The 17,567-nt window shown below is 36.1% G+C and overlaps 1 protein-coding gene across 2 annotated transcripts in view; it reads left to right on the top strand.

Moving 5' to 3' along the window:
* The first annotated feature begins 5,573 nt into the window (after positions 1 to 5,573).
* Positions 5,574 to 17,567, top strand: part of LOC131060173 (thioredoxin H9) — a 62,498-nt gene continuing 50,504 nt past the window's right edge. Inside the window, exons 1-3 of one of the 2 annotated variants that reach the window (XM_057993306.2) lie at positions 5,574 to 6,052; positions 7,048 to 7,170; positions 7,699 to 7,821. In XM_057993306.2, the coding sequence (XP_057849289.2) occupies positions 6,029 to 6,052; positions 7,048 to 7,170; positions 7,699 to 7,821 (270 nt within the window). In that variant the 5' untranslated portion in view covers positions 5,574 to 6,028. The remainder of the gene's footprint in view (positions 6,053 to 7,047; positions 7,171 to 7,698; positions 7,822 to 17,567) is intronic. The other variant, XM_057993307.2, reaches the window with a different exon arrangement.

Below are 17,567 nucleotides of genomic sequence, written 5' to 3'. Positions count from 1 at the left end.
CTCTCTCTCTCTCTCTCTCTCTCTCTCTCTCTCTCTCTCTCTCTCTCTCTCTCTTTTTCCCTCCCTCCCTCCCTCCCTCCCTCCCTCCATCTCTCTCAAGTATCTCCCTCTCTTTTCCTCAACCCCTACATCCCTCCCTCCCTCTTTTTATCTTAGGTCTCTCTCTTTTGCTCCCTCCAACTCTATATATTGGGAACTCTATCTTTCTCTCTCTCAAGTCTCTCCCTATCTCTATGAAGGGGTTGAGAGAGAGAGAGAGAGAGAGTGCCTAAGTAAGAGAGGGAAGGAAGGAAAGAGAGAGACCTAAGAGAGATCTCGAGTGAGAGGGAGGGAAGGGATGGAAAGAGATGGAGATACTAGAGAGAGAAGAAATTGAGAGAGAGGGAGGAAGGGATGGAAAGAGAGTAAGAGACTAGAGGGAGAGATACCAAGTGAGAGAGAGAGGGGGAGGAAGGGAGGGTTTGAGGTATAAAGAGACAAAGCGAGAGAGATGGAGGGAGGAAGGTAGGAGTTGACAGAAAGAGAGGGATAGACCTAAGAGAGAGAGAGGTTGATGGAAAAAGAGGGAAAGACCAGAGAGATAGGGTTATCCAAAGAAAGGGAGATACTAGAGAGAAAGAGCCCATGTGAGAGAGAGGGAGAAGGGATTGAGAGAGAGCCCAAGTGAGAGAGTGGGAGGGAGGAAGGGAGGGGTTGAGAGAGAGGGGGGTGATGGAAAGAGAGGAAGAGACCTTAGAGAGAGAGAGAGAGAGAGAGAGAGAGAGAGAGAGAGAGAGAGAGAGAGAGAGAGGGTTTGATGGAAAGAGAGGGATATATTAGGGAGAGAGCCTAAGTGAGAGGGGGAGAGCGAGTGAGAGAGAGAGGGGAAGGTAAGGGTTGAGGAAAAGAGATGGAGAAAATTGAGATAGAGAGGGAGCCCTACCTCCCTACCTCCCTCCCTCCCTCTCCCTCACTTGGGATCTCTCTCCCCCTTAACCCCTCCCTTCCTCCCTCTCTCTCAACCCCTCCCTTCCCCCCTCACTCTCTCTCACATGGTCTCTCTCTATCTCTAGTCTCTTCCTCTCTTTCCATCAACCTCTCTTTGTCTCAACCCTTCCTTCCTCCCTCCCTCCCTCTCTCTCTAGTCTTTTGCTCTTTTTCCATCTCTCTCTTTCTCTCAAAGGTCTCTCTCTTTCTCTGCCCCCTCTCTATTAGGTCTCTCCATCTCTTTTCCTAGCCCCTACATTCCTCCCTCCCTCTTCCTCTATCTCAAGTCTCTCTATTTACCTCCCTCCCTTTCTCTATCTTGGGCACTCTCTCTCAAGAAGAGAGAGTTCTCAAGTGAGAGAGGAGGGAAAGAGAGAGAGATCCTGAGTGAGAGGGAGGAAGGGATGGAAAGAGATAGAAAGACTAGAGAGAGAGAGGAAGGAATGGAAATAAAGGAAGAGACCAAGAGAGAGAGAGAGAGAGAGGTAGGAGTTGAGGAAAGAGAGGGAGAGACCAGAGAGAGAGGGGGAGGGAAAGAGAGAGATAGAGCGAGAGACAAAGAGAGTGAGAGTGAGAGTGAAGCAGGGATGGAAATAAAGTAGGAGACCAAGGAGAGAGAGCCCTAGTTAGAGAGAGGGATGGTGGAAGGTACGTGTTGAGAGAGACAAAGAGCCCTAGATAGAGAGAGGGATGGAGGAAGGGATGAGTTGAGAGAGAGAGAGGGGGGGTATGTAGGGAAAGAGAGGGAGAGACCAGAGAGAGAATGTTGATACAAGCATACTGATTATTCAAATTTGACTATATAAAATTTATATAAATATTCTAAAAACTAGAATCTACATTATAACTCCTAAAGATCTGAAACCACTCTCAAACATCCTGCTTATATATATATATATATATATATATATATATATATATATATATATATATATATATAACTTAAAGTATAAGAAAGGAAAAAGACATATTAAAATGTGAGTTATATTTTATCTGTATATTGCACTGCCAAATACAAAGAGAGAGGTATTGATTTTTTTTCATACAAAGCATTTGGCATGTGTCATATTTGATGCACACTAATGCATAATTTGCATTGTTTAGTTTTGGCACACGCCAAAATTGGCGTGCGCCAAATTATCTGCCTTGGAAAACACCAAGTCTTAGACTTAAATTTGCCTTGGGCATCCAACCCAAAGGCCTAGACATCCTTCTTAGGCTTGAGACGTGTTTTTCAACAAACATGCAAAATTTTCTAACATTTTTGTTTGTGCTCTCCTTCAGGTTTGCACATGTTTCAATGCAAATAAAAATAAACACAATAGAATCGTTAAGCTCTCTCTTAGCTATCCAACCATATAATTCTTTTCAAATTTTGATTATGTTAATGTCTTCATCTCTAATTTCTTTTGTTAGTGTGTCCGTTTTTTTGTCAAAAACCAACATGTATTTTGGGCATAGATTTTTACTTGTTTATTGAATTTTGAAACAAATTACATTTTTAGAAACTAGACTCCATTCTACACAATTTTTGTTTTAAAAAAGAAAAATTGATTTTTGATTAGTTTTCGCAATTTTTTTTGGGGAGCACACTCAAATTTTTGTTTTTCAGGATGTGTCCACTTCTAAAATTTGTAAAAAATTATAAATTCATCAAAAAATTAGCCAATTTTTTTGGAATAAACTTCAATGTGTTAGCTAGTTTCTCATTGGAGTGATTTGCAAAATTCTAAAAAAAAAGTTAACATTTTAGGGGCATCACATTTGGTGCTATGTTATGGTTTTCTGATAAAAATATGACCAATAATTGTGGTGCCCCTTTTTGAAACCCTTAATATCCACCATTTTCAAAATAAATTAGTAGTTTGGAAAATAGATTCAAAAAACTTCAACTCTTCTTCTTGTTGCATCTTCGAATTTTGAGTGTACTTATCTTCAATTTCTTGTTGAAGTTCAGACTTTGTTGATTTTAGAAAAAAAGTGACATCTTAAGACCCCTTTTTGGTCCCCCATCTTTGTGCACTTGCCCTCATATCAATTGCTATTATAGATTGATCATTCTATTATTTTTTATTCTATTGACTATATTTATTTCTTGTGTGATAGTTAACAACTCATTGGCATTTTGATTCCTTGAGTTTGAGTAATCCTAGTTGCCAATATAACTATTTCCATTATTGTTACAATAATTACCATTGTTAGGTGATGGGGCATTTATAACTACATTGATTGTGGTGTTTTGATTACGCTTTAAAATTTTAGGTATTGAGGGTTTATTCATGTTGTTGTTTTGAGTTACCAATCTTCAATTGGCACCATATTATTTCCTTCCATTATCAATTATGGCTTGGTCCATCTTGAGATTTATTTCAAGAGCCTCATCATATGATATACAAGGCAGTTTTTAGACCTCTTCTCATGTATTCTATTTAAGGCATGTAGGAAAAGATTACAAATTTCTATGTGGTCTAAGTTGGGTGCTGTTGTAGAAAATAGAGAAGCCATCTCCATCATGTTATTAAGTGTGCAAATGATTCATTAAGTTCTTGTTTAATGCTTAGGGAAACTATTAATGTGTTCTAAAATTTAGCTCTCTACTAATCTATCCAATCTCAATATGCCTTTTTTTTGCCACCTTCAACTCACTCATAAAATATAGTGCTAGACATATTATCAAAGTTTTGTACCTAAATTCATGATGTTTCTTTTTGTTTTGTTTAGGTTGTTTGAAAGTTGTTCTGTTAGGGTTTCCCATAAGTCATATTCCTTGCTACTTGTGATCATCTCATGCATGGTATATATACATGTATAAATAGTAGCATCATCTCCATTTGTGTGGTAGGTTTTATATGTGATGAGCTCTTCAATACATACTTCACTCCAATGTTGCAAGTCAAATACAATACTAATTCCCAAGCTTCTATCAACATATGTTGTGCCCCTTAGTTACATTACACGTTCTCCATCCTTTTGGTTATTTCTCCTTTGTCCCACAATCTAGTTACTACTTTGATCACATTATTTATGATGTAGTTAAGAATGATCTTATATACGGTGAAAAATGATGATGAAAACTATTGTAAAACCACAAAGATCCAACCACAAAAAAAAATTCTAGTTCTACAACCAAACATTCACCATACACCAATGAAGATACCTAAGAACATGCAAATCACCAAATTGAACAATAATACCATTCACATGCCAAGTAGGGTTTCAATCTCCGCTGTCTCCTATCTCCATTGATCTTGTTTGATATATTTGCTCTTAGATTTTGTATATGCACAAGAGCTCAACAAAGAACAGATTGGGGTTGAAGTAGCTTGATCGCAAGAAGACTTGATTGCATAAGGTAGACACATTGATTAGTTGATTAAGGTTGATAATGAAGGAAGTATCCTCTTATATAGAAGATGGTTTAGAAAATGGAGGGATAAGATTAAGAGGTGAAAGAAAGAAATGGTCAGCTAGGATTAAAGGGTAGGTTGAAGAAATAATAAAATAATGAAGGGGGTAGGTAGAGGAGGATTAAGAGATAAGTGACATGTGTCATAGAGGAAAAAACAAATGAATTAATTAAATAAATAAAGATTTATTTAATTAATAGAAGACTTAGGATAAAATAATTAAATAAATAAAAATATTTATTTAATTAAGGAGGACAATTTTAGGTGTATACAAATCTCAATACATGAAATCCTTGTGATTTTTTCTCAACACAATCTTGGTCCACTTGTGCTTGTCCTTGAAGTTCATAAAGTCTTCCTACATCAAGCTTTAGTCTTCCAATGTTTGCATGCTTGACTAAATATTCACCATGTCTTAGACTCTTTAAGGTTTTACTCTACTTTACAAATCTAAAATGGTCCATCTTGGTTAACTTCACATCTGTCTTTTATATGGACCATTTTTTAAAGAATTTTTAAGAAGGCCCATCTAGATTGTTTTCCATTACCTTCCATATTCTACTCAAGTGGGGTGACATTCTTTCCCTCTACTAGCTTTGGTTTTGAAATTTCCACCATCAATCTTTTCCTCACTTGATTAGGGGAGAGGGCCCTCTAGTAGAGCACTCTAACTTTATGCCTCCCAAAACATTATGTCGATTAAATTTGGTTTTGATTGCACATGGTCAAATATGATGCCACATTACCATACTTTAGCTAGGTGTCCAAAATGGTCCCCCAAAAAAGTAAGACCTATAATTGTGCACTAAGTCATGTTTATTGATGTGTTGATATGGCATCACATAATTGATTGTTCTTTTTAAATTTACTAAACCTTTCTGAAAATGATTATTGACATAACACTTTTTATGCTCTGCTAAAAGACTAATTGTATCCAACTACTATCCCAATATTAAACGTGCTCCACTATAGACTCCTCTTCCCTAAGCGCGATTCAAACTTCACTCCTGAACCCTAAACCCTCAATTTTTTACCCTAGCTACTTAGTTCGCACACTACTCTACTTTACTCCTTTTCTCACTTTTAACTTATTGGTGAATTTATCCTCTCACTCGACCTCCTTTTGTAGCTTTTTCCCTTGTTTTCCTCGCATCCCACTCAGCCCATAATATCTAACTTTAATCTATTCCCTTCTACCTATTTTTGCATTGAGACATAGACGGATATATTTCCTCACTATGGGGTTTGACATCATGTTCGAAATGGCGAATTTCTGATCCCTGTTCACTGGAATTGATTCCTTAAACTAAAGTTCGATTCTTTCTTCTGTTATTTTTAGAATACTATATGAAAATTTGAAAATCTGGGACCACTAGCAAAAGTTCCTTTGGCCTCTTTTTCGATGGTGGACAAAAATGCTTTCTTCAGTTGGAAATCTTGTATGCATATCGTAATCAAAGCAATGACCGTTATCAAAGTTTTGTTTTAATTATTCCACGACTTTGCTTCGTCTTCAAGAGATTCACTGAGCTTGCCATATTTAGCTTGCAATTGATCAATTTGTTTGCAATTCTAGTGCGCTGATATTCCGCCAATTTTCTATTCTGATAGACATATACTGCATACGGTAGCATTTTCTTATATCTGAAATTATCATGGGCATTCATTCCAGCCGAGAGGTACGAAACTGAGCTTCTTCTTTTTTTTCTTTTTTTGGTCTTGTTGCACTCAAAGTTGTGCTTTTAGAGCATTGAACATTTCGGGGCCTAAGGTTTCTCTTGGTAGTCTCACCACCAATGCCTATTTACCTGTGAGGGAATAGATTTGGATTAATTTGGTCTTTATGTAATGCAACTGTCAGTGGCGTTGGGCTGTCAAGTATTTTTGTCATAACATCGGATAATCTTGTCAGGAATTCTTGATAGTTCCAATTTTTTGATTATCAGATGCAAAGACATGCATAAGCTTTATCTCTGTAAATCTTTGGAACAAAAGCTTATTGGAGGCAATACTTCACCTTATCTCTTAATTATTTGAGCTTTTTTTCTTGCTCCGATTTGCGTCGTCATGTAATTGACTTAGTATTAGTTTTGAAACCCGACGAGTTACTCGCCAACTCATGATTCAAAGGCCTTGGCGAGTTATTCGTCCAATAATCACCGGTGAGTTATTGTTAATACTTGCTGAGTTTTGCCGACTACTCTCCAAAATCTCTCCAGCTAGCAGAAATGCATTTTTCTCTCACATTTTATTTTTTTCCATTGCGGTGGATTTTGACAAATTTTCTAGCTATGCAAGATTTGTATTCATTTTTTTATCTTTTTAACACCATTTTGTAGTTATTTAAGTTTCTTTTATGTATTATGTATTTTTTTAATATGCTGAGATTTTCCTGAATCTGTAGCCCTTGTCAAAATTTGGGCTGCTGAGTTTTTTGTTCAGTCTAAGCTTTTGAATGCTGGTATTTGCATTTTTTTTTGTCAGCTTGCTTGTTTTGTTCATTTGCATCATTGAGAAGATTATTATAAATACCTTAGATTTTTTCTAAAACTGTCTGTCAGGCATGTGAATTGTGAAACCTATTGAATTGTAACTGTTACTAAAAACACAAATTTTATGTTTCCTTTTACAACGATTATTTAATTTCCTCACAACTGAATCCCATGTTGTTTAGATTTCGTCAAGCGAAGGCACCGATAGTGAAGATGAGGCAAGTTCTCATGGAAATGTACACATTATCACTTCCAAACAGGAGTGGGAGGCAAAACTTTCTGAGGCAAAAACCAATGGAAAGATTGTAAGTTTCTTCAGTTTCCTTTGAATATGTGGGGACGAGACCTATTTTTTCCTTTTGTTGCGATTCTTATGGTTTATTTCTTCAGGTTTATAGGGTCTGTAGAAATGCAATCTACTGTAATGCTAGCTTCCCTTTAACAAGTGAAGACTATTAGAAGAAGACAATGTTGGTCTTCAACATCAGTGGTTATATCGTATAAGACATTTTATATTCAGTAAAGAGTTTCTGTTTTTCTGCTGAAACCATTTCCAAATAAGGGATAATTTAACATTTTTTACTAGTCTGGGTCCTACTTTAATATCGAAGCTACAAGTAACTTATGAACAAATGATACTAGTTTCTTCCCGAATAGCTCAATTGTGATTTTCTGGAGGGATCTATGAAAGTAACTATTTGTCTTAATTTCACCTTTTCTAGTTATCAAAATCATTCCGTATCATTTGTCAGAGATACTTATCTTTTTTCATTTTTTTAAATACTCATATTGATTAATTCAATTGTTCTTACACAAGTAACCATTTTTTTCAGGTTGTGGTGGATTTCTCTGCGGCATGGTGTGGCCCCTGCATAATGATTGCTCCTTTTTACTCTGAACTTTCTGAGAAATATACAAAGCTTCTGTTCCTCAAAGTGGACGTTGATGAAATGGCTGTAAGATGATTCATTTCTAAGAAATCTGTAGTTCTACGAAGTTTGCTGGCTGTTTTTTATTTTTCTGGTTGAATTTTTGAAAGAAAATTATCTCTCTTTTTTTTCCAATTTGGAGATAAATTTTTTTCTGAAGACCATTTTGTATTTTAGCATAGTTCCACAGTGTTTTCTAACAGGGGGATGAGGGGATGGGAGAACCAAGGGCCTTAGTTTGGAGACGACAGGGGGGCGATGCAAATACATATAGTACTTGAAAAAATAGTTATAAAAGATGTATAAGGAATAAGTATAAGAATTACAAATGAAACTTTGGCAAATTAGTAAAAGTACTAAATAATAGACTTTAAAGTTGCAAACACATTGAAATGATTGCATTAAAATTTGTATTTTGAAATGAAAATTAACAATGAAAATGCCAAATTCGAAATTTATACTATATTCAAAATTTCATAATGATGATTACAATGACAAATGTTCAAAATAACAAAATGGAGTGAAAGGAGGCCTTAAAATCATCCCCAAACTCCTCTCCTTGTATGTAAGTGTCTTGCGGTAAATGAGATGCTATGCACAAGCATAATCTTCCCTGCCCTACTAGAGGTAAGCATTATCCTCTTAATGAAGTGGATGAAGCTATAATTAGACTAGTTCCTCTCAACAATAGAAGAACTAGAAATCTAAGATAGCAAAGCAAGGGTTAGAGAGGTAGTCAAAGAAGGCAACCAATGCATAGTCGACCACAAATTGGGTCCTCATATGCCATAGTTTCTCTATCCATCTTGGCCACCTCAAAATAACCCTAAGAGTCACAAGGTTTGTCCACTCAGTATGAAATATGTTGGCCTTTGTAGAATAATACATCTTTTGGATGGCCTTCATGAACCCTATCTTCACCTCAACATCATGTATGGGTATAATTCTGCCAAGCTTTTGCACCTACCACTTGGGGTTCAATGCATAGTCAACCATATGCGAGAGAGTGTTTACCTTCTCCCATCTTTGATGAATGATTGGATGAATATGTTTGTTTTAGAATTGTAATTTGGAGTCTTTTCGCATGACAACCTTTATTGGGTCAAGCATAGAATCAATGCAGTCATACACCTCATTAAGGCTAAGTACATTGGCATTCCTATATCTAATCACTTTGAAGAATGGAAATGATGGAGAATATATTTTGCATCACCACATCCTTCACCCTTTTCCCCTACTTTGTCTTGGAGTTAGACCACTGATTCCATTATGTTGTTATAACCATTAGTATAATACCTCTTGCAACTCAATCATCCTCTCCAAGAGAATAAAATACGACGCATATCTAATCTCTACAAGTTTCAAGAACTCCTTAAAGAAGGTTCTAAAGAGTGCATGTGAAGTTTGGCGGTCACAAATAAACATTTGTGCATCTTTAATAATTATTTTGATCCAGTCAATTATTTCCATGTCCTTGAGTGCATTATTCATTGCATGCACACAACGAGGAGTCCACCAAATATGTCTATAAACTAACTCAATCGACTTCTTTTCAATATTTCACATATGGGCCACATTTGTCACTAAAACCACATTTTGTGTCCCCATCTCCTCAATAGCATCTTTAAGGATTTGAAACTAAAAATCAACATTCTTGTGATGTCCTAACAATCAACAACCCTTAAAAATTAAGGGCCCTCTATACGTGCCACCATGATATTGATGAGTGGACGATGCCTAATGCTTGTCCATCCATCCACGACTATGTTGCATCCACTTGTGACCTGGGATTCCTTCATTTTCTCCATTAAAATGTTTATCCTAGAATAGTTTTTACCCAAGATTGTGGCCCTCAATTTTGTTTTCCTTGGTGACACATAAGATAGTCCTTACCTTTCTATCTTTGCGACTGCCTCCTTATAATAAGGAGAGTGAACCACATGGAATGAAATGCCATTAGCAAAGAATGATTTTTTAATGGCATCATTTTATCCAAGATTGTGGCCCTCAATTTTTTCTTCCTTGGTGACACATATGATAGTCCTTCCCTTGCTATCTTTGCGACTACCTCCTTTTAATAAGGAGAGTGAGCTACATAAAATGAAATGCCATTGGCAAAGAAGGATTTTCCAATGGCATCATTTACCTCACCCGTTATTGTAGATTAAATAATTTTGCTAGTAGGTTTGGAGCATCACTTGTCATCTTGTATTCCCCCCTAGCCTTTGTTGCCCCTAAAGTAGAAGAAACTGACATGTGCAACTGACCTCTACAAAGTAGTAGAAGTAGAACCCTATCTCTAATGACCCTTTAACCTTAGAGATAGAGAAGCAGACGTAGGTGCATTGGCTTCACTACCTAGACCACCCCATTACCTTATCTCAACTCTATAGTTCATTTTTTCTGCTAACTTCTCACATATATTGACACCTTTTCCTTGGATATGAAGGTGGGCATTAACTTTGGTCTTGAAATTCAAGCTTTACAAAAGTGGCACTTTGACAACCTAGTGCCTCTAGATGCCTTAGGCTTTATTTGTAATTTAGTTGCAAATTGTCTTAGAGGAGACTTAGGATCAAAGGGACCCTTAGAAATTTTTTCCAGTATTGTGGAAGGGCAACTAATATTTGCACTCGCAATGTAACTAGTGGTTTGGATTTCTCAATCACCCCTCTTTGCTTCGACACTTTCAATAGGTGCATAATCAGATTTAGTTTCATTTTCAACTTCAACCTGTTGAGGCTCAACCGCATCCTCACTCATGTTGTGAAAACTCATAGTGACACTGCAATAAATGATATAAAATTTATAAGTGTATAATTTTAAAATTAAAATTTAAACTATGCCTAATGCAAGGGTTTTTCTTACTTTAGGTCATATGAAGCATAGAAGCAAAGGATACAAAAATAAAAATCTTTGTTTTAACCTTTGTCAAACAAGGATTTCACTTCTATTTTTTAACTTTAGGTTGCACAAAATGTAGAAGAAGAGAATACACAAAAGGTTAAAATCCTAATTTGACAAAATAAAAAATTGGAACATCTAAGACTTAAAAAAAAAATATGATAGTTTGCAATAAAATTTAATCATGATTTATTAATATTATTCATCGAATCATTTGCAAAACCAAACTAATAATTATTGAAATTTGCAACAAATTACAATCAACGATGTAAACTAGTATTTCAATTTGTAATGAAGGAAACTAATGAAAACAATTAAATATTCCAGTCATGGAAGAACAGGGAACTAGAAGCCTACCTCTCTTCTTGAAAAATGCTTTCAATTCTTTGAGTTGGTGTCACTCGATTCTTCTTACTCTTCCTTAATCCTTTCGCTCTTCACTCTCACTCTTTTACGTTGTACTTGTAGGCTTGCTTCTCTCATTCTCACACTCACTGCTATAACTTCTTGTTGATTTCTTATTGTGAGTTGAAATGAGGTTGGAAGGAAAATTTATAGAGTGTTTGGGTTTGGGTGGGGCCCATAGGCCATTAGGGTTCAGTCCTGCACTGATTTTCAGGAAAAAGATTGATGAACTTTTTCATTGCTAATGTTGCAAGAGATGCCTAGGCATCTTTGAGATGTTAGGATCCCCATGGACATCTCGTGGATGTCTTGGCGTCCCAAAGAACTCCCCCCAAAAAGGGGACATCTTGGATATGCCCCCTCTGATAGGGAGACATACCCGAGACAACGGAGTAGTTTGTGAGACAGTAGAGGGACATCCCCTCCAAGTTCCCATGTCCCGATTAGGGTTCAGTCCTGCACTGATTTTCAGGAAAAAGATTGATGAACTTTTTCATTGCTAATGTTGCAAGAGATGCCTAGGCATCTTTGAGATGTTAGGATCCCCATGGACATCTTGGGGATGTCTTGGCGTCCCAAAGAACTCCCCAAAAAAAGGGGACATCTTGGATATGCCCCCTCTGATAGGGAGACATACCTGAGACAACGGAGTAGGTTGTGAGACAGTTGAGGGACATCCCCTCCAAGTTCCCATGTCCCGAAAATGTGAGGATTTTGTGGGGGCATATCCTTGTGTTTCTGTGTTTGACTTAAAGTCACTCAGTTTGCATGTTTCTGTTTTAGGGCAATTCAACAAAGAAACTTAACATTAACTCATGTTGAATAACCTTACAATTTGTTATTTTGGTAACTGTAAATACAAGCATAGAAAACTTAAAAGTGGTTAAATTCTTCTAAAAGATAACTTTAATACATTTGTCTTGTTATGTTCAACCTCTCAATTCTTTGTGGGAAGGAGATTGACAACCCTATCACTAGAAAATGGTTGAGCATACAAAACTTTAAATTATCATGTATCACACTATTGTTGCAGATATAAAAAAGCTTTATGATATACTATTATTGGGTTAACTTTTACATTGATATGCATTGGCTTATAAAGCCTATGGTTTTCCATACAAAAATTTCTCCACCTAGCTAATCACCACAAAACTAACATTTGTTTTTTTTCTATTCTTAAAATTATTTATTATATTTAATTGGCCAAAATCTATATCTACCACGTTAAAATGTAATATTCTAACATCCCCCCCTATTACATTTCAACAACATATTTGTTAGAAGCTTCCATTTGAAAATAGTTCTTGAACTAGGTAGAACTCCACAAAACTACCTCGTAATGGTTGTAAAGGTGTAGCCCTCGAGCTGAATTCTTGAGTTCTCAAGCTCCACCTCCCCAAGCTCCTGAATTATGAATCTCCTAAATTATTGGACAACCATCCATGTTGATGTACATCCATAGTGCTCCATCAAGTTGTCTCATAAATCTCCAAGGATATAATTCTTGAGATCCACAAACGCTTGAACTATTGGGGTAGCCATCCATACTAAGCTTCGTCTATGCTAGATCCCTGCTTGTCTTAAAAGTGTGGACTTCCATATTCAACCATCTGTGGTTACAAAACTGCCAAGGTTTCCCTTACTTTAAGAGGGTATACAAATGTGGTGTTTCCTCTCAAACAATCTAAATAGGATAGAGCATACAAAACTTCAGATTATTGTGGTATACTCACACCTATGTTATAGATATAAAAGGCCTATATGATATATTATTTCTATTAGGTTATCTTTTATATTGATATACATTGGCTTCTAAAGCGTGTGGTTTCCTGTAAAAAAGCTTCTCCACTCAATTAACTATCAAAAAACTAACATTATGTTTTATTTTTATACTAACAATTATATGTTATATGTAATTATCTGACCTATATTTAATATACTAAGATGTAATATTCCCATACCTATCAATGAAAAATTATGGTGATCAGATATTATTATGCCAGTATAGTATACAATCCGTTATTAAAAGGATATGGTATATGTTTCTCCTACATCAATAACACGATCATGTAACAATTATAACTATATAGCAAATTTTGTCAGTCATGATAGCAGTAATTTAAAATTTATGAAAAGCATATCTTATTGTTCTAACTTCTTTTCAAGGTGAATATCAAAAATTTAAAATGGCCCATTTCCTCTAGGTCTTTCGTTTTATGAAATTTGCTGGTTGTTATTTCTTTGTTAACTTGTAAAAGAATGTTGTTTCTTTCCTAGTTTCAGAGATTAAAAAATAGGACGACCTTTTGTATTTTATTTAAGGTCCCCTAGCTTTGTATGTTTCTATTTCTACAGCCAAGGCATTCTAGTAGAGAACACGTCATTGAATTGTTCTGAAAAAAGATGTATATTGTCCTTTGGGTATGTGTAAGTTTATAAGTACAAGAAAGAAAGAAACCTTATCATGGTTAAATTTCTCTAAATGATTCATCTTTGATCTCTTAATCCCTTGTGGGAATGAAATTGGCTATCCCATCAGTGAAAGGGTACGATGATCAAATAACTATTATGCCACTATAACATTCAATATTATCTCTAAAGGCTATGTTCCGTGGTGTTTTAGGGATGTGGATGGCAGGGAATGAGAGGCCTTTTCTGGAGACGGAAGTGAAAAAAATCTGGTATACAATACAGAGGGAAACATTATAGTTGGGTTAATGGAACCTTTTCTGCCCATTTTAGAATTTTTTGGTTTCAACTTTCAGCAATGATAACATCATATTCACAGTCATTATTAGTAGTATTGTGGCAATGGAAGGAACGCCAATTTAAGTGAGGTAGTGGTGTATGGATATGGCTTTTATAAAGGTAGTTGACATTTCATCATTCCATTCTTTAATAAAGAGGTCAAATTATGGTACACTGTACAAATCCATTTCAGAACATCAACTTAAAAAAAATCCACAGCTTTGTATGCAGGAGAATCCATATTAATCTGTATATGATTATTACTAGTGAAACAGAAATAGAGTTGATAAGTAGGAGATATTTTCCACAGCAAGTCAAAGTATGATATTGCTATCAAGATTCAACTGTGTAGTTTTGAGTCAAACTCATTGATACATGTTTAAGTGCACTTGAGTTGGAGTAGTACTGGGATGGGTGACCTCCCAAGAGCATCCAATGCTTCACCTTTGTGAGTATCACCTAGATGCAATGAGTGCTAAGTGTACCATTCATTTTCATGAGAGATTGGGTTCTTTTGAGCCACTACTCGTGAAACATGGGTCAATGAGTTTGACTTGAAAACTAAACAATTGAATCCTAATAGGCAATAGCAATATCGTAATGAGATATAGAGTTATATCATATAGTTGTGAAGAAGATTATTACAATTTACTTGTATCTGGCCATGCCCTTTTTATTTTATCAAAAAAATTATTCTATGGTTCTAGCAACTATTTTTTTTTGGCAGATTGAATCGATAGGTGCAGGCTATGGTTGTGGAATATATTAGTTAATAGATGTGGTTAAATCAAAGTAATGAGACTCGGACTCGGCAAGGGTGACTTGACTTAGGTCTCGGCAAAAAAACTCAATGCAGACTCGACAAAGACTTGGCAAAGTGAGAACCCAAGAAATTTAGAGATTTTTAAGGATTTAAAAGTTGTTTCATCATCATGTACCCTTTATTAAATAAACCATAAAGACACAATAACATCATCACATAGAAGCTAATTTAATCACATACACAAGTATACATTAATCACATAAGTTCAAACACAAATTGTAGCTAAAGTAAATACCAAACTTAGATATATAAAATTATAAATATTATCAAATGTATACAAAACTCACGGAATATGAAATCCATGACATCAAAGGTTCCAAACAAATATCAAAAGTAAAACAATAAGTACAAGTCTATGGCTTAGATGAGCATTCATCACTCCTACAAATGCGTTTAAGGTAGGTCCATAATGATGTAGTAATCATAATCTTTGCCTGTGAAACCATGCCACCCTCACCAACATCAGTTGTGCCTATGTCTATTCATGCTCTATCCTCCTGTCGGTTGAAAATTTTGTACACTTGGGGAAATATACAAAATTGTGGTTTCAACCACAGCACACGAGTAAAAACTCTCCTAATTCAGGGAAGGCTCCCCCTATCTAACTAAAACTGAAATAAAAACAGGATGGTACAGCAGTCTTCCTTCTTTCTTCAAGAAAGACAATATCCTTTTCTCTTCACAAAAAAGGATAGCGATTGAATATGAACAGCAGTAACTACTTTCAAGTGAAATGAGAGAAAGAAAATGAAGTTTCCTGAAAGCGCAAAGACTTCCATCACTTCCTTCGGGACAAGACAGCAATATCAAGCTCAAAGACTTGACTATTGCAAGTCCTATCTACCCTTTGCTATACTAAATTTTACAACGAATAAAAGATAACAGCTCAAAGACTGGACTAATCTATTCTTTCAACACAAAGACAAGAACTAATGCAAGCTCAAAGACTTGCTGCTATTTCTTATCAAACAGTAATTTTTCCTCAAGAATAGACGCAAGCTCAAAGACTTGCTGCTCCTTCAAGAGAGTTTCCTATTTTAATTAATCTTCTCTACTTGCAGCTCAAAGACTTCAAATCAGATTGGATTAAGCTCCTTTAGAAACACTTTGCTTAGAAGATATAAAAAGATTCAAACTCAAACATGTAGCTCAAAGACTCAAAACTTGAGTGATCCTTCTTTATTATTCTTCAAAACCTTCAATTCACATACATAAGCTCAAAGACTTCTTGCTGTAAATTTGGCAGAGTTTTTGCTTGCTTTCCAAAAGATAATAATTACAATGGACACCTCAAGTATTTATAGAAGAGGAGCCTTGAGAAAAAGGTGGGAGGATCCTAACTAACTTGAGAGATTCTTTCAACCACCAAGACTCATTCAATAACTAACTGAGACTTCATTAATTAACTAAGAGTTACTCCAACTAACTAAGATTTATTCAAACTACAGTCCTAATCGGACACAACTTGTAGTTGCCTTACATGTAATTACAAAAGTGCAAGTAATGTGTAACTTGCATTTTACAAAAAATACTTTTACATGTAACTTGCCAAAACTAAATTACAACTAAAGATTACAAAAGAGGGAAAATTCAACTAAGTATTGAAAAACACTTAAGTTGCATTTTGTGAAGACACAAATCCTTGAAATTTCTGGATGCTCGCTTGTAGTTCCTCGGGATTCGGTTCATGGGTGTTCTTGGCAACAACCATAGTCTTCACAATAGTGTCGTGACAGCGGAGGAGCACAGAATTGTTTTTATCCAGGATAGACTGGATTTCATGCAGAAAGGCTTGGTGTTTCATCAATGCTTGAATTGAAGCTGTCGAGAATTGTTCGCTCCTCCATTCATTATGAATCCTCATCTGTAAATCAGCAAGAACTTCTTCTTCTGGAATCAGCTCTCCATCCTGACTTACTATGTTGCAAGAGGCCCTTTCACAATGTGAGACAATATCTCGGTAAACTTCGCCCCGAAATCTCTTTGCATCACCGATTTCCTCAATGAGAGATCTAAGAACAAGGGTCTTGTTTTCCAGGAGTTCTTCAAATTCCAAGTACATGAACCTGGAAGAGATGATGGCGTGCTCCTGTAGAACACTTAGTTGTTGTTGGGGCACGGTATGCCAAATTGTCAAACTTTCTTCAACACTTTCCAAATTCTTTTTGAAAGTATTAGAAGTTTGATCTAGTTTCTCCTCAACAGTTTCCAATTTAGACATTATTTGAAAAATGTCTTTCATTACCTGTACACATTGATCATGAAGTTGATCAACCCAGGAATCCAGTGCTTGTACTTTCTGAGCAGCCCTTTCCACTCCACGAATTGATTCTTGGGAACCAGAGGAACCTATGGAGTTACTCCCTTTAGCAACAGGTTTTGTAATTTTATGAACGACCGCCATAAGTTGTCGGTTTTCCTCTTCTAGCTTGTCTTTCTTTGCTAGAAGATCATCACATCTTTGCACCAGTGAAGCAACAGAGAACTAAGCATCATGTTTAATGACCTCATGCGTTTGCTTGCCCAACTCTATCCTTGTAACTTTATAATCAACAATTGACATTTCTTCAAGTGGCTTATCTGCAATAGGTTCCACAATTTCAGCTACCTTCATCTTGTTGCTATCAACAGTTACCCTAGAGATAGTCTTGGCCTTCTTAGCAACTTTGGATCTGGACTGTTTGAGTTGCTGGTAATCAAAGGCATCAGGTGAGATTTCTTGCTTCTTCCTTTTCGGGTAAAAGAACTAAGCCATGGAGGCAAAGTCATCAACTCTCTTCCAGTAGTAGCCGTAGGCAAAGGAGAAGCAGTTTCTGTTTGTATCACCGTGGTCACCTGGGAGGAATATCTGTTTGGACAGCGACCACGGTTTGCTCAGTTACCAATGGGCATG

The sequence above is a fragment of the Cryptomeria japonica genome, chromosome 7 (genome assembly GCF_030272615.1).
Source record: "Cryptomeria japonica chromosome 7, Sugi_1.0, whole genome shotgun sequence".
Lineage (NCBI taxonomy): Eukaryota > Viridiplantae > Streptophyta > Pinopsida > Cupressales > Cupressaceae > Cryptomeria > Cryptomeria japonica.
The sequence above is the reverse complement of the archived record's forward strand: the minus strand, read 5'-3'. Positions and strand labels throughout refer to the sequence as shown.